Source organism: Actinia tenebrosa, unplaced genomic scaffold (genome assembly GCF_029948245.1).
Source record: "Actinia tenebrosa isolate PJP-AT-01 unplaced genomic scaffold, QUT_ActTen_1.0 PGA_scaffold7__59_contigs__length_16204524, whole genome shotgun sequence".
Taxonomy (NCBI): Eukaryota; Metazoa; Cnidaria; class Anthozoa; order Actiniaria; family Actiniidae; genus Actinia; species Actinia tenebrosa.
The window spans coordinates 3,647,565-3,671,502 of record NW_028292584.1 but is presented as its reverse complement, the minus strand read 5'-3'; the positions used below and the strand labels follow the sequence as shown (position 1 = coordinate 3,671,502).

The window sequence follows — 23,938 nt, the reverse complement described above, 5'->3', positions numbered from 1 at the left end:
GAATTTTTGACATTTTAGTCGATATATTTGATAGAATGTTTGTACAATGTTGATTGAGAGGTCGAAAAAGTTTCCTTACTAGCCCCCCCTAGAGTATGGATTTTCCAGTCGTCCTTGGCAACTGCATCTCATTTCAAACGTTGTCAGAATCTTGTTCATTTTCATCTCATTATTCAAGTACCAAAAACTCAAAGAACTCTGTCCCATTTGAAGATAACTGACATCTTGAGTGATTTTTACATCATGTTTAAGTAAATACAGATAATTTTGTGCATCTTTAAAGGGAAAAGATTAAAAGCTTTAAGGAGTTTGCTCTTTTGACGTTTGATGGAGCTCGGATAAAGGTCTTCAAAAAAGTTTTTCTTTTTGGTCAAATTTAGGTGAAAAGAGCTTTTGAGGTAAGAAGATATGCTGTAATTCCGTTGTCTTAAAGTTTTGTCTTAAAAATGAGGTACTTTATTTCCAAACTTTAAACTTTTTAAGGGTTAACGGTAAGACGAGATCGATGTGGTTGACTGCAAAGCATTATTTTTTGAAGTCTTACCCTAATAACTTTAATCATTTGACCCGATCGCCAAAAAACCTATGAATTTATGAACTTACTAGTCAACCGTGGAATTAAAAGCCAGTATTATATAGCCTTTGTTTATTGTTTTTGTGTAAGAAAAAGTAATTTCTTTTGTAAGAAAAACAAGACGCTCTTGAAGCGTGCACTGGGTTGCCTTATGTGCTGGAGCTAATTTAACACCTTATCTTTGTTACCACCTAAAGACTCATAGCGTCTGACAAATTAAATATATTTATTTCAAGAACTGTGTACATGGCCAAATAAGCAACATAAATTCGTTTAGAAATATATTTAAATGGTTATTTGTTTTTTGCTAACTGTTCTGAAGTTCTCAATCTCACCATTATTGATTATATTCTTCAAATATAGTTTTTTTAAATATCCAAACCAGTGAAGTGGAATAAAACTTGGTTAATAAAGGATTCAAAACTTAGTGAAAAGTTTTTTTTTTAGCCAAAGTTATCAGCTCTATTACCACGTAAAATATAACGATATATTCATGTGTATGTCTTATTAACCAAAGACTGAAAGCCATATTTTCATTTAGACTATACTGATCCACCCGATTGAAGCCAGAACACTGCCAACTGAGTAGCTGTATTAATAATAATAAATATCTGCATTACAATCCTAGAAATCTTCTTTTACTGCTCAATTATATTACTTCTAAAGCCCGGAATTACATCCTCAGCTGTTAAGCCAATCTATGAGCCATTAATCTATGAACACGTCATTGAAATCCATATATGGGTATTCTTGTGCAACAATGTACTTTTCGCAAGATGGAGAAGACAAAAAAAATTAAAATAAAGCCAAAGGCATTTAATGACTGGACTGCCACAGGCAACCCAGTAAATATCAACATAGCTTATAGCTATTTGCATTAGAGTGTGCACCATGCAGTTTTTTCGTCTTTGTTTGTGGCGTGACAATGGTGTATTTCTAACATCTGAACAACAGGCTTCTACAGGAAAATTTTGACATTTTTAGGAGCAACCATCACATTTTTGGTGGTTTGACTTTATATTCCTGAAGTTCCGTGCATATATTCCTGGTGTAGGGCGGCTACAGAATTTAGCTTTGAATTCATGGTAGAATTCAACACTGTTACTTCAAAGTAGACTCAAAGCATAGTAAATCGATTAACTATGCTCAAAGATGAAAAAAGTGCAATATGGTGCACACTCTATTGCAAATAGCTGTACTTGCTTACCATGTGTTTTTATGGCATGTTGTTGACATTTTTATGTTTTTTCTGAGGTCTACTGGCAAATAGTCTGTTAGGTGCAGTTAAAAGGGTTTTTTGAATCCTAAGCTTTTGAAGTTATTGTAAGAATTGAATGATAATTTTGGAATATCTTTTTCAGAATGTCTGTTCCTCTCAGACCTGACCCTCCCATTGTTGGCAAAGTCACTCACAACTCCATTGAACTATACTGGAACCCCCCTGAAAAAGGCTCCCCAGAGAAAGGTGACAGCCGTCTAAGATACTGCATCCAGGAAGAGGAAGTAGGAAACAAAAGTAAAGGGTTTGGGAATGTTTACTCTGGTTATTCTACCAGTAATGTCTTTGAAGGTCTGGAGCCAAGGACACAGTACAGATATAGAATAAGGTGCATGAATGACAATGGGAACAGTGCATGGAGTGTGGTGGTAATGGTGTCGACAACAGCTAAGCCAAAGACTAGTGAAGATTTACAGAAAGCCGTAGCTAAGAATGATGTAGAGACTGTAGCTAATATCATTCCAAGTATGTACTAGAAAATGTCAACAAATTGTACCAAACAGTTCTAGAGGATATTTATAACACTTAATTGCATCTCCACGAGTTAAAAACTGATCTCAATCAACATGTTAATGGAATTTGTACTTTCTTGATCTTGCTGAAATTAGGGCCTGCATTAAGACCTCCCACTTCCCTAGAAAGTTGATTATAATAATATTACTCATTGAGAAAGTACTAAAACATACACTGCTGACCTACCAAGAGCATATAATTATTATTGCAGGCCTGATAAGTGTACCTTTACTTGTAGCATTGAGTTGGCAAGCAGTTGATTCTCCTGACAAGTTTGGAATATCACCATTAATGGTTGCTGGTAAGTAGATCTTGTCCTTTTGAAATCTCTGGCCCAGTGTCAGGTTGACTGGAAGCATAATATATTATATAGATGGCAAACTAACCCACACCCCACCACCATCCAATTCTTTCAAGTGATTAGTCAAAATAAATTAATAAGAAAACAACAATATTTCAATTCATTTAGGTTTATTATTTAACAAATTGTTTGCTGAAGTGATTATCGGTGAATATTTACTGAGCAGGAAGTCTTTGAGCGGCAAGTCAAATATTCACCATAAGAACTAAGCTTGAGGTGAATTATATATTGTTTTAGTATAATAGTATAATTTTAGTATAGTTTTAGATTTTGATATCAGAGAAAAGACAAAACTCGGGATAAAAAAAGTTCTCATCATCACCACTCAAGCAGTGATTATCGTCTCAAAAATCACTAGTCACTTGACCAATCAAAACCTGAGAAACTCTATATTCAAGTCTATAATTATACTAAAATGGAATAGTTCCATGTCCTACTTAATTAAATAATCCTTTCCCTGCTTTAAAACAAAATGAAAAAGAGATGAAAAGTTACTGTATTACAACACAGTGGGTGGACGTTTTGGACTATAAAAATTGAATAAAAAGCTTCCCTAACAAGTACTAGTAAGATATGTCTTAGAGCAGTTTTCGTATGACTGTGAAAAGCTCGCAGCACAAACACGGTCGTGACACGGCAAGGGATTTGCCAGACCAATCACATTGCTAAAGACTTTACTCTTTATCAAATCAAATGACTGAAACACAGCATGAACACGGCGCCTACATGGTTACCCAAAGTGCACGGCACTGTCAGACCAATCACATTGCGAGAGAAAACTGCTCTAAGCTGAATCTTGGAACCATACTAGTGATTACTTGTTTTATATTATTTTGTTCAACAGCCCAGAAAGGGTACAAGGAAGTAGCCAAGACTCTGATAGACAACAAAGCTGATGTTCATTTTCAAAACAGCAGTGGTAAAACTGCTCTCATGATGGCATGTTTCTCTGGTGAGTTCCAACATTCTATGATAATAAATGATTGAACCCTGAAACATGTGTCAGGACTACACTTAGCTTTGGAAAAATAATAAATTGGGATCTATCTAAATAGGAATAACTCCCCTAAAGAGAAATGTTTTTGGGCTTCCCTTGCCTTGGCTCAGGACATGTTTCTCTAAAAGTGATAGTATATACCTCCCTCAAACCCTCACTAACCTTTAATTCCAATTCCCAATGTTGGGAAGTAAATCTTTTCTGGAACAGCACAACTTATACCGTCTTCAGCTGAGAGCCCCACCAATTCCATTTCCTGTCCTTCTATCAGTTTAAAGTGCAAATGAACCCTTCGACAATACTTTCAGTACTGATTCTACACGAAGTAAATATTTGAATGGTAAAATATTTCTTGATTTGAGTGATGCGTTTCTAAGTTATGAAGGTTTATACTTCCAATATGCTAATGAGTGTGACGTCTATTAAGGCTTAATCAAATATACAAAATCGAACTGGTTCATAGAAACAGTATTTAAAAAGCATCATTATTTTACTCATGGTTTACATGAAAGCTATTTACAATTTTTATGTTCAAATTGGCCAGCATTTAGTATTATTAGTTACAACAAAAACACTCAAATACCTTACCTGACGTCATCATCATTAACATATTGGAAGTATAAACCTTCATAACTTAGAGACGCATCACTCAAATCAAGAAATATTTTACCAATCAACTATTTACTTTATGCAGAACCAGTACTGAATGTATTGTCAAAGGGTTCATTTGCACTTTAATGGATACTAGATATGGGCACTAATTCATACTATTCATCCTTTCTCCTTTCCCTTGGGATTTCCTGTCATCTTCCAGGATAAAAATAACACAGTCTTGGTTTTACTGTTAATTATGATTTTAAATTCTGGTGTTTAATGATCAGGTCAGCTTGAAGTAGCCAAGTTACTCAGAGCAGAAGGTGCTTCATGGGATACTGTAGACAAGACAGGATCTATGGCTTTGCACTGGGCAGTAGATGGGGCTAACCTAGATGTTGTTAGATGGATGTTGTCTGATGGTTGTCCTGTTGATGTTAAAGACAGTACATCAGGTATTGAGTAACAGGCCAACACATTGCTATTATCCTGCCAACACTTTACCACCACTCACTCATAGTTTTTCCCAATCAACTAAACCAGTACCTTAGCATTTACCTAGCTCCTATGAACATTCTACTGCCTACAACTTACCATCATCACCAATACAGTATAAGCAGTCCAATATCCTCAAAAAAGAAACACCAACCTTGGTTTTAGAGCCCCATGCATCCTAGTCATCTAAACCATCCTAGCCATGTAATATTGAAGGCTGATATAGAAAATGTGTGTGTGTGCTGTGTGCAGATATAAATAACACAGGGGTTGGCAGAACATGAGAGAACTTCTTGAGTGTTTTGTCAACACCCACATGCTTTATAACTCCACATAGTACAGCAAGCAAGTTTTTTATTTCGTTTATGAAATACAAATTACAACAACAGTTATTTTAGATGGAAGTGATGCAACTGAAAGTGGGCGTGCGAGCTATTTGCTCTCATAAAGCACCTGCTCCCAATTAATCAATGCAAGATTTACAAAAGTTATTTTATAATTATTGAAATGTAATGATCTTGAAGTATGTCAGTTGTTTTTTTCCCAACTTTTGTCTCAAATGTATCTTGTCATAATAGGATGGACCCCACTGATGCGTGTAGCAGCAGTTAACGGAAATGCTAATGTTGCAAAGATCCTTATTCACCATGGTGCAAATGTCAATAGCATGGACAAAGAAGACAAGACAGTACTAATGAATGCAGCACTGAATGGCTTTGAAGCTCTTGTTAAGTTGCTGGTCAAGAAAGGTGCAAATGTGAATCAGAAAAGTGATTATGGGAAAACAGCGCTTGACTTTGCAAAGTCATTTGAACATGAAAATGTTGCTAGATTTCTCCAAGAACAAATAGAGATGCTGAAGAATGCAGACAGAGACAGGAAACTAGAGGAGGCAAGGTCTACTAGGTCTAGTGAGTTCAAACCAAAGATCAAAAGTCAAGAAAGGCAGAACACCATACCAAATGACTTGCAAAAGGAAAACATCAGTATTAATGTTTAAACACAGTAGACAAGAAAGCTTGTAATGTGTTTTTGGGGGAATTAGGGATCTGGTAGCCTGCGTGCAGACTGACTTTAACTCTGGTTAACTGCAGTTACGTTCATCTGCATGCAGGCTAGGGATCTCGGTTAAGTGCCAAAGTCGTAGTTCAGGTAAACTTTTATCTAATTTTTTATTTTGGTTGAGCAAAAAGTTATTCTACATATCTTTAGTCCAATTTGTTTATGTTAAAGTCGGTATTCTGTCACTATAAAAGATAGGATGTTAGAGTGAAGGCATTTAGCCCGTGAAATGAAAAAACTTTTAGTCGACGTGTAATAGTCAAATAGACAAAAGAAAACAAAGATTTAAGGTCTACTAAAGTGTATTAGTCTAATAAATATTTCATGGGTAAAATGCCTTCACTCTATATCTTTATACTCTATACTCTGTATCGATCGTTTAAGTTGTGAATTCTTTACTGTTGGTAAATGAGGGTAACCCTGAGTAAATAAGACAACAATCAAGGAACACAGCGGTATTTGATGAAGTTGTTTAACGTTTTCTTTTCCGGTTTCTTTGGTTGTTGTGGATTTTTTCACAGAAAAGAAAGTAAAGGAAAGTGTTGTTTATCTATACGATATAACGCAATTTGCTGTAACCTTGAAAAGTGTTGAAATGGCTTCCTTGTCTTGGCTTTTGAAAAATCCTTAAACCAATCTTCAAGATATCTTCAATATACCACTTGACCATAATGAATGGAGCTGGATAGCCTGCTTTGCAGACTCGATTTTTTTATGCTAGGAGATGAGAATAAAAGATTCCTTGTTTGAGTTGTATCCATATTCATGTGTCTTCTCATGCGCAACCATTAAACAAAGAAATTATACTCTAGGGAATGACACGTGGTCTTGGAAATGGAAAACCGTGGATTAGGCCTCCGAGCGTTAAAAGAAAAAAAAAAAAAAAAAGGTCTGAAAAGCAGGTTCCGGCTGGAATTCAGCATGGGGTGTTCTGGATTGAGATAGTAGTTAAATTTGATTTAGCTATCTTTTTATCATGGGGCCTGTTTCAGAAGTGTTGCCAGATATAAAGGTGCTTAATTTGTAGATGATGAAACAAAAGTATTTGGAATGCCTTTTAAGAACATTTATTAAAGTCATATTATTAACAGTTCAATAAAAGTTCACATATCATATCTTCCCTTTTTTCTTTTTTCTTTCTTTTTCCAGCCAATCAAAATGTTAGTTTAACAATCAAGGTGCCCGCGATACCATAGTGCAGCGAGCATTTCCCTCAAAAGCTTTAGTATTAATTATTACATCATAGCGCGCGTTTCCCCACAAAGTACTTTTTTCCCTTGCGTTCAGAGGTGCGACTTTTGCTCCGTGAAAATTTCTTAAAAGCGCAGTAATTTATCGCTGACATCAAATTTTCTTTAACGAAACATGGATTGCATTCAAAGTCAACTCCAACATAGTCATTTTCGAGATAAGAAACAGCAGAATATCGAGGTAAGGTTTGTTTTTCATCTATTTTATCACATTTAACATTTTGATACTTTCAAGAATTCGTTTCCGTCTCGATGGCCTAAAAGGAAAGTTTGTTTTGATCCAATTTTTCTTATTTTTGGTTGGGGAAAAAAAAAAAAAAAAAAAAAATTCATAGCTTGTGCGAGCGAATTTAATAGACTGATGATTTGATTGTAGCCGGTTTTCTTTCTACCGCTACTGAACTTTTTTTATTTTGCAAAAAAAAAAACTTTTTCATCGCGGGCAAGGTTGATTGTGACGTCACTAGCGCGCGCACTTCAGAGAAAACACGCTGCATGCTGGGAAACGTACTATTAATTTTCCTAATTTTGAGCGACTTTTGTGATAAAGAAAATTACTGCTTTGAGGAGGAAAATACACGGACAAAGTTTAGCAGTTGACAATTCTTTTCTGACAAGTTATTCCCTATCCAATATAACAATAGATCTTTGATTGATAACTATATTTCATTTAAAAATATAGCCAACTATCATAGCTCTTGTATGAATCAGATGTAATCGGACTAGTGTAGAGACTAACAAAGCCATGTGTACCAGCTACAACGAGAGTATGGTCTCCCAACAAGAAACTGATAAATGTTCTTTATCCATTACAGGTAGTCGAGAGAACCTCCTGTGTAAAGATGTCAGCCAAGCCTTTCAGATTTGAGCCGATTACTCCAGCCTATCAACCCGTTACGTACAACGCAGTAACATTAGAGCCATCCATCGCTGTTCCTGGTCGATTATCCCAACCATCTGTCAATACGTGGAAAAACTGTATCTACAGAAAGGTTGGACAAGTGAGAAACAATGTGGAAAACATTAAAATAACATCAGACTTGGTTTCTTCTGTCAAACAGTTCATTGGTAAGTTATTAAACTTTGAACTAGAGTTAACAGTAATGCATGTTGGAAAGATAGTTCGTATTTCTCAGTCATACCATAAATAATGAGTATGGGGAAACAGGGTTATTCTAAGCTTCAAAGCCACTTGACTGATAACTGAGATGATCATGAAACACAATACTCGCTACATCAGGCTGAGTCGTCGTTCGTTCCTGACAAGCAAAGCCTCCGTGTCCCACTTGCTAACCAGATGGCATCAGAACAGGAAGAGATCAGATTCTCGTATCCCCCACCTCCATTTACTATAAACCCTTTTTGTTAAGCTTAATATGTCCCCGTCTTACAATGTATACGCGTGTCATTCCCAAAATGATTACCTAAAAACGACCAGTAATATGTGTAGGACTCAGGCTAACACCGATGCAAGTCAAAGGGGTCAATTATTGTCATGTATTAGTTTATTCTTTTCTGACATGAACTATTTTGTTGTTGTTTAAAATAGAGGAGAGATCATTCAGCTCAGTTGTTGCTCGTAAGACTGCAGCATCATTAACAAAGGAACGTACAGACGTCGATCATCCAGTGTACACAGGTAGCCCATCAGACATCCTGTTCATCGGCATGAATACCCCGTATGACGTCCAACTTGACCAAGAAAACAACAATGCTTTTGAACAACAAGAGGAACATCAAAGAATGGTAAAATAAACGATAAACATATCAATTACTCATTTCGTATTTACTCAATTTTAACGAACAATTGATCGAGACAAGCAAAATATTCTTGCGCGTAATGAGCTCGAAATTATCATTGTTTACGCTTGCCAATCATGATTAAGGAAAAGATCACGTGACCTCATATAGCCTGTGTAGATGAGGAGCGCGGAGGATCTTGGGGGCTGAGGAGGAATTCATTGATGATCTTTCACACCACAGGTATAATAGTCGAAGAACAAGCTAATTTTTGAAGATTACTGAAGTTATTTTTGGCATTACTGATTACTGGGCGATTCGTTTATCGTTAGTGACCTTCACTCTTGTGCTTCAACAACAGATCATTCAAACTGCATTAATGGAAATCAACGCGATCTGTCAAAGCACTGGCCTCGCTCCCATGAGTGCAGCTGCTGCCACCAAGTTCCTGATGGCAAGAGATTTTGATGTTGAGAAAACTGTGTCATTGTACAACAAGTACCAGGTAAATGAGGCTTACATCAGTCAACAGTGGCGGATCCAGGGTTAATATAGGTGGTAATATACAGTCAATTCAAAAAACGTTGTCGTCGACCGGCTCAAGCCTACGCGACTGGACCGAAAGGAATATGGGTAAAAACCACTGAAGCGGTCAAATATTCGTTCTGAATTAATCGTTCCCGCTAGTAATAAGATAATAATGGCGAGAAACAATCCATCATGTCTTCAGGTTTAGGGAAAGAAAAACAAAGTAATTATGATTCAGTTCACAATTCCGAAAATATGAAGGCATTAAAAAAACGTATCCTTCAACACTTCCCGCTTGCCTACGAAGGTTCGTGCTGTAAACCAGGCATAACTAGTCCGTAAAATTATGGAGTCAACTCGGCTTCAATGATTACTACCCAGAGCTCCTTTCGGTCCAGTCGCGTAGGCTTGAGTTGGTCGACGACAACATTTTTTGAATTGACTGTAGGTGACTAGTCACCCCCCTATTGCTAAAATTCTCAGTATATCTTTATTAACAGTCACCCCCCTTTCCTCGCGTTCCTGGTATAAGCTTTGTAATAGTCAAACCCCCCCCCCCTCCCTCTCTTCTAAAATTCCTGGGTCCACCCCTGGTCAATCCTGTTCGAAAATACTTTTGCATGAAACATATCATTGATAGACTTTTCCCCTATTCCATTCCTTGGTTCGTGGTTTGAAAGCCGGGATTTTGGACGCCTTATGATTCCGGATTCTCTTAGCTAGCTGGTTCTATAATTTCCTTTCATGGTACTTATGTTCGTTGGGATACATGCGTACACCAGCTTGCATTGATTTTAATTTGCTATTCAATTTTCATTTTAATCCTGTAGTCTCAGAGAAAGCTGTACCGTATGGAAAACATGTCACCCTTCAAGAATCCTTTACAAGAAGAGATCTACAGTGGCAGATTCACTGTCTTGGTAGGAAGTGATAAAAATAAATTAATGTTTCCCTCGTGATAAGTGTACTAACATAAGACAAACAATAATTCAAATTAGAGTCACGCCCTCAAGCGCATCCTTAGTAACTAACTCGATGTCGTCTGATTCATGCAGAACACAAGTGACCAAGATGGCGCAGGAGTTGTGTACTTGTCTGCTAAACGATTGAGTCATCATACTGACCACAATACCATAATCAATAATATCTACTTCCAGATGGATGAGGCAATCAAAAGGTATGTCTTGCTTGGTAATCATCACCGGCCTTTTGTGGCTATAAGGTTTCCTTGTTTTGACTTTTCCAATTTTGTCAACCATAAGTCGTCGCCAATATATCACTTATTGAAGATTAAAATAAACGAAAAAAATACCAACCGAGTTGGATTACCAACTCACGTCGCCAAACCCAGCTGCAACTTTATCCAACGTAAGTGTTCATTTGTACATATATATATTGATTTGATGAATCTCACAGTATGTCAATATTTTATTATTTACCAGTCCTGAGATGCAGAAAAATGGGCTTGTACTTCTGTATGACTTTAGTCAAGTTACCTTCAAAAGCTGTGATATCAAACTATGCGCGAAGATCTTAACCCTGTTCAAGGTATGAGTACTCAATTGAACACTAAGTACATCGTTAGTACATAGTATAGTGCACTTCGCCGGTATGACTGATTGCCGACTTTCATCGGAATGAATCCCATGCAATCAAACATTTAATGTATATTTGATGATAGCACTCTCAGATAAGATACAAGAAGTAGTAAAATATTTGTAATTGAAGGACAGAGTATAATTATATTTCGAGACTATATTTCAATGTGATTAACAACACAAGTGTTGGTCCTGGATTTGACGTTGTTGCGCAATAATGAAAATGAGTACAAATCATATGAATAAAGTATTGTATGTTTTAACTCTCCAGGAAGCGTTCCCTGTTGTCCTCAAGAAAGTCTTTTTGATATCCCCTCCTTTCTGGTTAGCCGCCAGAATGAGACTCCTTGAACCAGGGCTTCTTCGTGACTTGAACGCCCAGACTGTCTCAGCAAATGTCCTGAAAGAACGGTTACCAGTCACGTGCATTCCCGACAGTCTTGGCGGTACTCTTGCTGTCAATCATCTGACGTGGATCTGTCAGTGTATGGCTGTTCATTCAGCACGCATCGAGAGTGGAAAGCACAAGTTATCAAAACTAGTCAAACGAAGACCAAAAAAATTTTCAAGACAGCAGTCTAAAAGAAAACAGTCTAAAAGAAACATCTAAGAAATCTAAGGGATAAAACTAGTGGATATTTTGTATATACTATTGTAAAAATGATTGAAATAGTGAGAAAATAGACGATTATTGTAAATATATGTAGGTAATTTATTTCATTTAATTATAATATTTAAATTTTAAAGTATATATTTATAATAATATAGTGTTCTAGTTGTTGTAATAAATACATTTAATCCTTATCGAGTTTGTTTGTTGTATAAATCATTGAATGTAAGAGTGAAAGAGCAAGAAAGAGACAAATAAGGGGAATATAACCTAACTTATGAAAAAAGGGCGGTGGGATAATCTTCGGGAAAAATTAGTTCTTAAAAATAGAGTAGAGTTAAGCTTGGTCCGTGGTTTAAAAATTTTAGCCCTAAAAGATACCATCTTGAAACACAAGATTAATCATTTAAAACAAAAGTCACTGAGTTTATTGCAACGTACTAACTGATAAGACTGATATCCGGTTTATAGTTATCAATGTTTGGGGCCACCAATCGTGTATCATTTACGTGCACACCGCACGTGTCCTTTTTTAAACCTAACTGATTTTTTTTTTAGAACAAAAAAAAAAAAAAAAAAGAAATAACAACAATCATCCTCTGCCTTCGTTATATTTAGGAGTACCCCACCCCCTCCCCAGCCCGAAAGGGAATTATTAAGCTAGTGACGTGAACGTTCGCTTGTTCTAGAAGTTAGAAAATGGTTTTAGACAATGTTTGAATATGTATTGCAGCTGTTTGACAGCTGTAAGTATTTGTGAGTATGATTTTCCTGCGCGTACAGTTAATCAGAGCGAGCCTGGATACTAGTAACCAATTCCAAGATGGCGGAAAACACGGAGTCGGAAAAGGCAGAGAAACGTGGATCAAAAAGACCTTTAGTAGAAGATTACAGCGATGATGATGACGAAGAAGAGAAAAAGAGAGTTATAGGTATATTATTTCTAGCTTTGTTTAATCTTTGTTTAGATCAAAACCATGAAATATGTCTTATAAACGAACTCCAAACTTCCCTCGCAAATAATGTGAGTTTGCTTTGTAGATATTGTAAGACAGTTTTTTAATCTAAGTTTTACAAGAGTTTGAATTTGGCATTACATATTTAAGAATTGATATTTCTCAATTTACGATTTTTCTGGAATTGCAATTTGTTTGCCTTTATTTGGGTTAACTTATATTTGAATAATCCTTCCATTTTTTGTTCTCTTCTGCATGCTTTATTCTGTAAACTCTCATTTAATAGGTAGTTTTTAAACGATAAAAATTAGTATAAAACCAGATTAGTGGTACTTTTAAGACCTTTTTATTTATTTTCAAAATATTATAAATCAAAAGGGCTACCTGTGGTATTTATGGCACAGGTAGCCCAAATAAAAATATATTTTTACATTTTCCATCCAGTCTTATTAGGTTGTGTCTAGATTGGATGCTCCCAGTCCAGGTGATTGAGAGAGACTAGGGTTAACGAAGTATGTCATAGGTTTCAGGACACACAAGTGGGACTTTTTGGTTTTCTTCACTTAGAAACAAAATTAAGTGAAGACACCAAGAATCGAAACCCTAACCCCTAACCACTAGACACCAAAGCGAATTCGCTTGGGTGGTCTCATTTTTTATTTAAATACATAAATACTTATTATAGCTTAATTTATGCTATCGTGGGGTACAACTACTAGCCAACTGAATAAAATTCCCCTGACAATTATACTGTCCCTAGTCTCTCTCAATCACCTGGACTGCAATCTGTATCCCATCTAGACACAACCATCTTATAAGACATGTTTATCATATTATTGTAGAAAAGAAGGAATATCAGAGTAGACATTGTCCTTACCTGGATACTATTAACAGGTAACGTAACTATGTGAAGAATGCAATGAAGTAGTGGTAGTTATAGCACTAGTTGGCATTTATAAACATTAACATTATCACAATAGTTCTTGCCAAGCTGCTTCATTTCATCCGCAAATATATATCTGGTTGGCATATTAATAACAATAGCTTATGTCACAGCAACTAGCGTTATAAGGTCAAAGGTTAATAAATAATAAATACTGTAGCTGGATAAATCATTCTAATGATTGAAATTTATCTTTCCATAACTGTTGCAGACATGTTCTTGACTTTGACTTTGAGAAGCTATGCTCAATATCCTTATCACATATCAATGTCTATGCATGTTTGGTCTGTGGAAGGTATTTTCAAGGTAATCTTGCAAATTTATTATAGCTCACTATCATAATTATTTAGATTGCCTTTATTTTGAATACACTTTGCTTGTAAATGGTACTAATGCAAGTCTAAGACTAAATCTTTTTTTTTAGGTCGTGGACGGCACTCCCATGCATATACTCACAGTGTTCTGGTGGATCACCATGTTTTTCTTAATCTGCATTCACTAAAGGTCTGTATTTCACTGTAAATAGCAGGAATCAAAGGTGTTGTTCAGTAGAGCACTCACCTTTTTGGGGTCTTGGGTTTGATCTCTGAACTTGACATCACATGTAAGTAGAGTTCATTAGGTCTCTGCCTATGTTTGAGTATTTTTCTTGGGTTTTCCAGTTTTCCTCCCTTTGACAATAAATTCCAATTAGATCTGTGCAATAGCCATGTTCTAATCTGACTTTAATCAGCCTAGAGACTGTTTTAGGATTGAAGTATGTAATCAGTATTGAATGAAGTTATGAAGAAAATATAAAATAAATGTTGACTAATATTATTGTCATTATTTATCCTTTTTTAGTTCTACTGTCTGCCTGATAATTACGAAGTAATTGATTCTTCCTTGGATGATATCAAGGTAATGTATTCATTCATTTTGCTATATGCAGTTTATCCATACATGTATTGAAGCCTCTTGTTTTAAAGTAATAATTATTATTTTGCAATGTCACTGGATAAACCATTTTATCATATAATAAAATACACACATATACATTCCTCAAATAAAAGGACTTTGGCAACACACTTTTGGTGATGCTATATTAAGTGCCCAAAATAATAGATCATGAACATCTCATGTTAACTTAGAAGAGATAACTAGCTAAAAACTAGTAATGATGAAAAGGTAAATTATAGGGGTGAGCTGTATATAGTGTGAGCTGCGTCAGTGTTTATAATGAAACAGTAATGATAAAAGGGTAAATTATACACCGTGAAAAGATGATGTTACTGACGTTTCGGTCGCTAGTCCTTCGTCAGAGTAAAAGAGGGCATAACTTAGTCATAACTTAGTCTTACAAGCAGAGATTGTGGAAAACATTGAATGACAAAAAAATAGACATAAAATTGTATGTATGTTTCAACATGTCAAATGTCATCATAATTAAGTACAATTGAATGGAAATACCTTGCTCAATATAGTCCCAGAAAGGAATGAGCGCAGTTAAGGTGACAAAGCTAAGTGTGCTTGATATAATGAAATTCTAATATGTCAAAACGTCAATTTTATTATAAATTTTTGTTGTTCAATAAATCTGTCTTTCATCTTTTCCTCTATTGTTTTACTTATTCATTATATCAACTTATGATTATTTGGCAGTATGTACTGAATCCAACATTCACAGAAGAAGACATCAAACAAATGGATTCATCAGCCAAGTTATCCAGAGCCTTTGATGGCACTACATATCTACCTGGTATATTTTTTTCCTCATCAGCTAATAGCCCCTTCTTAAAAGGATCACAGATACAAAGCTAACATGGAAATACAAAAGAAATAAGTTTTTCTTTATGGAATTTGTGGCATTTCTTTTGTATTTTCATGCTAACCTTACATTCAAGACAATTTATGAAGGGTCCATTCACTGCTGTATGGATTTTTTCTTTTGAAATTAGTGTGTTGCTGATAATTACTCTATGTAAAAATATTAGAATTAATATTTGTTCATCTCATTTTTCCTTCATTCACTTTAGGTATTGTTGGCTTGAATAATATCAAAGCCAATGACTATCTAAATGTTGTTCTCCAAGTGAGTAACTATGCCTTTATAAAACATACTTATGCAGTTTGATTATACACCCAGTCGAAATATGGCAACCAATTTGAATAACTATTGTTCTGCACTTGTTCTGTTCATGTAAAAATGCTTTTATGTTTCCACATGAACACCAGGATAGTCAGTTGCTAATCAAATTGGTTGCCATATTTAGATTCAATAAAGCAAATTTTGTTACCAATTTCTTAAATGAATTATATTTTTAAATATTATTTCTAAACCTGCAGGCTTTTGCTTTTGTTCCACCAATCCGAAACTTCTTTTTGAGAGAAGAAAACTACAAAGATATCAAGAGACCTCCTGGAGATATCATGTTTCAACTAGGTAAGGCTAAACAAGAATAAAAAAAACACCTGCAGCAATAAGGAGAGGGCTTGTTCCTTAACATAGTGAATTTGCTTGTTCCAGTTCAAAGATATGGAGAGTTGATAAGAAAAATATGGAATCCAAGAAACTTCAAGGCACATGTTAGTCCTCATGAAATGCTTCAGGTACTGTTGTTCTTAGCAATATTTATCAGTTTACAGATAACTTTGATGCAATGGTTGGTTAAACATTCAGTTGGACAGTTGATTGATGCTCACTAACTGACTAAATGATTTGTTTATACTTATTTCAATAAAGTTGGTCCCTTGAAAAGCTACAAAGTTGAGACCAACAAGGATTATGGGTGGATCAGAGACATTTAACATTTTTTAACCGCTTGATATAACTGTTGATGGAATTGAGATCTTTTACCAAATACATGCAGTTGAACCTCTTCTGAGCATCCTCAAGCTGCAGTTTGTATCGAAAGCTTTACTTGTTTGTTATGGATTGTTTCCCACGATCCTCGATCAGTATCACAGCTTTCTAGGTGTTTACTCAATTTGTTTACTTTGATTGCTGCTTGGATGTGTACTTATAGTGTCTTTTTACTCCTGACCACTTAATTGATTTAATACAGATATGAGTTTCTGCTGCAAGTCAGTATCATATCTAACATTGAACTAGATTAATCTTTTTCCATAGGCTGTTGTTTTGTGCAGCAAGAAGAGATTCCAGTTTACTGAGCAAGGTGATCCTGTTGACTTCCTTTCATGGTTTCTAAATGCACTACACACAACACTAGGAGGATCCTTGAAAAAGACAAACAGTGAGTAATAAACAATAACATTGACAGAGATATTTGACATAGACTACTTTGACAATGCAGGGCTATCTTGAATTGCAAGGCATTATGAGTTGCCCAGGGTAAATAACAAAACAAAGCTGCTGATATCCATAACAATACCAAGATATTTGAGAAATTTCCTCAGCTGTAGTACTGTCCTTTTATTTTAATTCATCTGTTGTCAAATTGTCTTTTTGTAAAACGTAAATGTCAATGATTATTTAAGCCATTATCGTAACGAAGCCTTGTCTATTTGCCCCCTAAAACGACCCATAATAATAATTGGCTTTTGATTTAAGATGGCTACCACTTTGTCAAAGTAATTATGATTAAATCAAAAATTTTCTGATCGTCATGATTAAGTTCAATTATTTTTTGAATGACTTCAAGGTGTGATATTTAAGTCATTTCAAGGCCGGATGAAAATATTTTCCAGAAAAGTTCCACAAACAGAGGTAATCTACCCATATTTTAGATGCTTTTCCCTTTTGTATGATGAACATTGTTCAGGTAAAGTTATGCCTAAAAATGATACCTTAAAGTTTCTTTTAAGAAAAAACTCATATTTTTTGCTGTCAACAGAATGAAGAAGAGAAGGCTAAACAAATGGGTGAAGAGGAATATCAGGGTAAGATATGTTGATCAGTTTATATTTTGTTATATATTTTAGACTTGATCTAGGGTTTAGTGTGCTAATCAAGAAGTCATCTAGTATGCAAATGTTAACACCCTACTCAATTCTTTGTTGTTTGTTTCTCTAGAGAAAGTTACAGAATCACCATTTCTGTATCTGAACTTGGATATACCAGCTTCTCCTCTTTTTAAGGTATGGAAAGAACTCTGCTTATTAAACATGTTCTACATATTGTCGCAATGGAAATGTTTATGAATAACTTTGGTTGCTCAAGTAAGTGCTTAATATATTTTGTATAAATATTATTGGAGTTAGTTTATTTCTTTATGTTATGTAGAACCTCCCTGAAATCCACAATGGATATGCAATGGATATGTACATGTCTTGTGCGTGCCATGCCTCAGTGTATATGTAGTGTTTAAAACATGATCTATGAGTTTTTTGAACTGCTTAAAACACTCATGAACAATTTATAAGATTTTGGTTCAACTGGAGCCACCATACACGTCACGAACATGGATTTTTATACTTCGATAGAGATTTGACGTCACGGGCATGCGCAACCAGATTCAATAGAAGCTCCCACACGTTGGATATTGCATGCCAAGGCAAAGACAGGCACGTTAGTCAAAGATCTTTAGGGTTGACTATGACCTTGATGAAGTTCTATGTCTTCATCCAAACTTGGATGCATACTTCATCCCTGATGAAGTCATCCTCATAGTATGGGTCAGTGTCCACTGGTAGAACGAAGCTTGGGATTGGATAAAATAACAAAAACAAAGAAAGCATGGATTATGGTGAACAATGTGTATTGTCCTACATGTGAGCTGCGTTCTTTGTTTTATCTCACCATTCATTGTTTGTTCATCCACTCACAGGCTTCGTTCTGCCCATTGTGGATTACCCCATAGCATTCGAGTGGTCTTTATATAAAGATCACATTTGTCTTTATATAAAGACACATGTGTCTTTAAATAAAATCACTTGAATACTAATGAAGAGGACTTTATCGGGTATAAAGGTTCATGCATGTGACGTGTATGGTGGCTCCAATTGGACCATAAGCTTATGAATTATTAATGAGTGTTTTAAATGTATATATTATGCTTAATTTTCTAATTCCTTATATTTATCCTTTTTAGGTTCTTAATCGCAGATTTTAATATTAGATTTTATTTAGATTTTCATAGATTTTATATTGCTGATCACTGGTTTTTATGAGCCGTTCTTATGTTCGGCTGATCATTTTTTTATCAGGATAAAAAATTATCATCATCATCATCATCATCATCATCATCATTATTATTATTATTATGTACTGTTTAATAAACGAGGAGTTTTTTATCAGGTATAAAACACAAGTCGCAGGCGAGTGGTTTTAGACCCGATAAAACTCAATCTGTGAGTTGATTAAACGGCTTGAAAAACTCATGATGTATGTTCTCATATTGTACTGATTTCTTTACGAAATGAACCAAGTTTGATAGAGAAAATCCAAGTTAAAGTTTATGCAAATGAAGACGAATCTATATCAGATATAAAACCTCCTTCATGGTCATGATTTTTATTGTTTCCTTTATGAATTATTCATTAGTTTTTTTGAATATAAATATTATCACTATTATTATCATCACCATCATCATCATCATCATCATTATCATCATGAAATATTATGTATTAGTATTGTTATTATTGATATTTATATTATATTACTATTACTCCACAGGATGAACTGCAACAGAACATTATTCCTCAGGTAAGTCAGTCAGATATCAAGATTAGTGTCCACATTCTAGATTAATACCCACACCCTCTCCCCCTGGAACAGTCAGACATCACGATTAGTGTCCACATTCTAGATTAATACCCACACCCTCTCCCCCTGGGACAGTCAGACATCAAGATTAGTGTCCACATTCTAGAATAATGCACATGTCATTTATAACCCCACAAACCACTTTCCCTGTAGGTACAGGGTGGTGAATTCATTAATTAACATATAAACACTTGGCATTTTTCCCATACTTTGAATAATTGATTTATATCTTTTATTTCCACTTTTTTTAGATTTCCATTTTTTCACTTTTGTCCAAGTTTGATGGAACAACTGAAAAGGTTTGTACTAGTCAATAAGACAATAAATATTTTGTGTTGGAAATGCTTTGTTAAAAACTCTATCACATGCATTAATTAACATCTCTTTTTTATCTTAACAGGAATATAAAACCTACAAAGAATTATTCATCAAGAAGTTTGAGATTACAAAACTTCCTCAGTACCTAATCACTTGCTTTAGGGTCAGTTATTTAATACTTTTATTCACTCTAATTATACAGCTTCTCATTAATCCCATATAGGTATTATTTTCTTAATTGGACAGGTCTTGTTGATATGGGATTAATTAGGCAGCTATATAATTAATAGGTAATGGGATTTCATGCTCCCCAATCAAGAAATAATTAGAATCGAAAAATTCCTCTGACTGCCAAATTGGACTCGGCCTATGGCCGGTATCCGGTCATTTCGAGACACAGTCGTTTCGAGACAGGTCGTTTCGAGACACTAAGATACAAGTTCGAGACAGGCATATATCCGTTTCGATACACCTCATACACCGTTCAATATATATCATATATATAGGATATTACAGGTTCAAAACGATCTTATAAAGATAAGTATTTATTGCTATGTTGAGATACAAGGATACCAGACCAAACGTTACCAAGTTTTCCGTAAATTATTGACTTGAAAACTCATCAATCGACAACAAGAATGATCGACTCGTCAAACTACCAGATCTTAGTCAGAAAACTATGATTTTTTTCAAAATCTTTATCAGAAACTCACATCTTCTAAACTTTATGAAGAATTTTTAGATAAATATGAAAGGGGATTCAAGTTTAGAGAGAAACATGCAAACGACTAGCTCAAAAACTTTAGACGCGGACGAGATATTTTGACTCGACAACAAGAATGTTCGACTCGTCAAAACTCCCAGATCTTAGTCAGAAAACTATGATTTTTACTCATTTAGACTCAATTTACTCACACTACGAAGAATCTTATATGTAAAAAAATTCCTTTTTCCTTAATGGGTTATTTATTCATGTATGTCTCCACAGAGATTTGCAAAGAACACTTTTTTTACTGAGAAAAATCCAACAGTTGTAAACTTTCCAGTCAAGTAAGTGGTGAATGAATGTTGAGTTTACCTACTGCTGCCTGCACCTCTGTATTTCTTGGGTGTAAATTTTGGATCAAAATTTACTAACAAGGTTTGCACTAACCTGACTAAGTTCTGTTGTGTTTGATATTTTGTACTTTATGAGATATTAGTTCTACGTATTTCCGGTGTAATCTAATACTTTAGCGTCCTCTCTTAACTCGTGTTCTAGGAGCAGATCAGATGTAAGTGTCTTGTTATTTAGCCCTTTTATTTATTTCCTTATAGCAGTTTATTGAGTTTATCATCGTAATTAATTGTATATTTCTTGTAGTTTTCACCGTGTGATTTATAGTAAATAAATAGTGGAGTTGGAGCCTGTTTCGTTTACGAATCTCATACGGTTGACACTCGGCGCAAGATCACGACGCCCCGCACTGTCTTCGAGCGCTACAAGTTCAGCTTCATAAGTAGCTTGTGTAGAGTCAGACTTCTCTCATTACATTTGAATGCACACAGGCTACTTCACAAGCTGCTTTACATAAAAGTTTGTTTGATGGTTTCTAGGAGCCTTGATCTAGCCGAGTATTTATCCACTGATCCTAAGATCCAGGATGCTCATCCACACACTACATATGACCTTGTTGCCAACATCTGCCATGAAGGAGAGCCAGGTATTTGTCACAGAAAAAAGATACACTAAATTGCAAAATCATTGTCAAGCTCAAAAACATAGAAGCTGAGACTGAATTGTTGCATGGGAAGTATGTTCATTAGAATCTGATGTATATATCGATACAACTAATGGAATTGTTGCACTGAGACATAGCATTTAGGCTGTTTTGAAACATGTTTCATATCAACTGTGTATCTCAAATGAATACATCAAAGGATATATTGACATTTCTCATCCTACCTTTCAACTCCTTTCAACCTCAGCTTCTAACTTCTGAATATTGAACCCTACAATTATACATTGTTGCATTTAGTTTATAAACCATTACTAGGGGTAAGTATTGTAACTGTTTTGTTGAGCTACGGGCCAATTACCCTGCATTTCAGGCATGCATTTCATGAATGGTTCTCTTTTATGGGTAGTTGTTATTGGGTTGGGTGATTAGTCCCTGCTAGAAAAAAAACAACAAAAAAACAGGGATGTGGGCAAAGCAGGCTAACTGAAGGGCCTGCAGTTTATTACCTTAATGTAAAAAAGTGTGATAGTGTGATAATGATCCCCTTAGACCTCTCTTACCCACTTATTGCACTCCACACTCCATTCCTGTGAGAATATATTTTCTTAACTTCTTAATTTCCAACAAGTTATAGAAATAAATACAGGCATCCCAGACCTCCTATATATCCTATATATCCTATAATTTGTATAGGATCCTATAAAGAGCCTTTATTTAAAGAAAACCTCCTATATTTCCTATAAATAGGACGACTGCTGAGTGATACATTTATATCTTACACTGTTTAGCATATTTGGCGAAAGAAATAAAATGGCCCCTTTATTTTTTGGTTGTTTTTTTTTATGGCCGATCCCTGGTTACGCCACCGAAAAGCTATCTTAGCTCCTATAAAGTGCATATATTTTTGGGAAAAACTCCTATATTTTCCTATATTTAGAACTTGCACAGCCTACATTTCCTATCAAATTTGTCTAAAAAGTGGCTGGGATGCCTGTAAATAATAAAATTTAATTGTTGTGTAAAGCTGTACTAAATTTTTGAATAATTTATCATTGTTTCAGAGGGTGGAACATATCGACTGTTTGTCCTGCACAAAGTAAGCATAATGATATTGGTTAGATTTTAATTGATGTACACATTAAAGAGATTTAGAGTAGCCATTTTGTTGGACAGGAAGTATTCTGCAATGTTTAATGCATGAGAAGTTGTTTTATTTCTCAATGGAGAATATTTCTATATGTTTATCAATATGTCTGTGTCAGTACAATAAATTACCCTTGCCATAATTATACCATAATTATGTCATATTTTTTATGATCCTCTATATATTGGGATTATCGCAATGACTTGATGTATTTTTCATTTCTTGACATTTAGGGTGCCAATAAGTGGTATGAGTTGCAAGATCTGCACGTCAAGGAAATCCTTCCACAAACCATCACCCTATCAGATTCCTACTGTCAGGTGTGATAATCAAATAACGTTTATGAGTTTTAGAGTAGTTTTATTTATTAAACTGTAAAATAAATTTTTGTTAGTAGACTAATAAGCTAGTAGATCAAATTTCTATATTTTTCAATTTGTTCGTTATACAATAATTACAAATAACTGCATGCAACAAGTTATATTAGGCAGCATTAGTGCATAAGATTATTGAAACAACAATTTAAGTATATATATATTAGCAATCATCCATTGCTGCAAAAGTTTTTCTTTAGCCTCATTCAATAAAATAATTGACATCAAGCACTGTCCACAGGTAGGATAAAGATAAAAAGTTCCATTTTCTCTATCAATGTAGTCTAATTTGTATTTTTGCTCCCATTTTTTAGATTTATGAGCTTCAAAAAGATGTCAGAAAAGCAGAATAGGGAGCTGATAACTCTTGGACACCTTCCAGCAATATTGTCTCCAGCATGTCTGGATTAATATGGTCTAATCTTATATACATGCACAGTAACTGTTCTTTAGTCCATGATGAACAACTAATTGACATGTCAATAAACCCAAAATCCTACTGAATCAATGTGCAAAGCATCTATACTTTTTTATTTTATTGTTAAAAATACTCTTACAGTAGGTCACTCAATAAAAACATCAAAACCAAATAAAAAATAGGCCATACCCAAAAAAAGGTTGGTTCTTAGTCATTGTTTTACGGCTCATGCGTCTGCAATCAAACAAAACATTGTCATTATTACATAGCGTTAAATATAATCTTCAGTGCCCCCCCAAAGATTTTTAGCTTCCGCTGCCCCCGATCCAGTAAGAGTAATGTAATAATTTACTGCAAATGGCCTATAATTTTGTTCCAATAATCTAGTATGCACAGTTCTGTAACCCATTAGTATAGTTAGTGAGATGTGATCATCAGCTTTAACGAAATGCCCCCTAGCTTCCCCCATTCTTTTGTAACTGCTTGTATCAAATATAAGATCGATTGAAATTTCATGTGATTTGAAAATATACTTTTAAAGGAAAATTATGCCAGACTTTTCCCTCTTTACTAAGTGTATATTTGATGGGTTTTTTTGGCTCATTTTTCTTGATTTTTGGCTTTCAATGGAATTCTGTGCATAATAATATGGTAGATTGTATTGAAGAATCAATTTCTGGGGGGAGAGATTTTTCTAGACGTTTGTCATTTTAGAGACATTGAGCTCAAAGGGTCAGTGTCAAGTCTTTGAGGTGGCGC

General features: G+C 34.9%; 3 protein-coding genes across 4 annotated transcripts; all 3 read left to right on the top strand.

Moving 5' to 3' along the window:
- Positions 1-148: 148 nt before the first annotated feature.
- Positions 149-6,990, top strand: LOC116294808 (fibronectin type 3 and ankyrin repeat domains protein 1). The gene is made up of 6 exons (XM_031702469.1): positions 149-398; positions 1,936-2,318; positions 2,605-2,667; positions 3,572-3,679; positions 4,606-4,773; positions 5,392-6,990. Exons 2-6 carry the CDS (start codon positions 1,937-1,939, stop codon positions 5,811-5,813), a joined length of 1,143 nt encoding a protein of 380 aa, XP_031558329.1. The 5' UTR covers positions 149-398; position 1,936; the 3' UTR covers positions 5,814-6,990.
- Positions 6,991-7,703: 713 nt separating this feature from the next.
- LOC116294807 (tyrosine-protein phosphatase non-receptor type 9-like) lies at positions 7,704-11,669 on the top strand. The gene is made up of 7 exons (XM_031702468.2): positions 7,704-8,193; positions 8,675-8,871; positions 9,227-9,370; positions 10,224-10,313; positions 10,449-10,570; positions 10,836-10,941; positions 11,263-11,669. Exons 1-7 carry the CDS (start codon positions 7,968-7,970, stop codon positions 11,599-11,601), a joined length of 1,224 nt encoding a protein of 407 aa, XP_031558328.1. The 5' UTR covers positions 7,704-7,967; the 3' UTR covers positions 11,602-11,669.
- Positions 11,670-12,412: 743 nt separating this feature from the next.
- Positions 12,413-23,728, top strand: LOC116294794 (ubiquitin carboxyl-terminal hydrolase 39). Of its 2 annotated transcripts, XM_031702450.2 has the most exons (21): positions 12,413-12,533; positions 13,400-13,451; positions 13,712-13,806; positions 13,925-14,004; positions 14,344-14,400; positions 15,142-15,238; positions 15,516-15,571; positions 15,826-15,922; positions 16,007-16,089; positions 16,610-16,733; positions 17,142-17,206; positions 17,334-17,379; positions 17,513-17,577; positions 19,115-19,144; positions 19,456-19,503; positions 19,605-19,685; positions 20,511-20,572; positions 21,119-21,225; positions 22,305-22,339; positions 22,621-22,707; positions 23,076-23,728. In XM_031702450.2, exons 1-21 carry the CDS (start codon positions 12,425-12,427, stop codon positions 23,112-23,114), a joined length of 1,515 nt encoding a protein of 504 aa, XP_031558310.1. In that variant the 5' UTR covers positions 12,413-12,424; the 3' UTR covers positions 23,115-23,728. The 2 variants fall into 2 exon arrangements, 1 of the variants encoding a protein (XP_031558310.1); XR_004196959.2 differs by lacking the exons at positions 22,305-22,339; positions 22,621-22,707; positions 23,076-23,728 and having other exon boundaries at positions 20,511-20,663.
- The last annotated feature ends 210 nt before the right edge of the window (positions 23,729-23,938 follow it).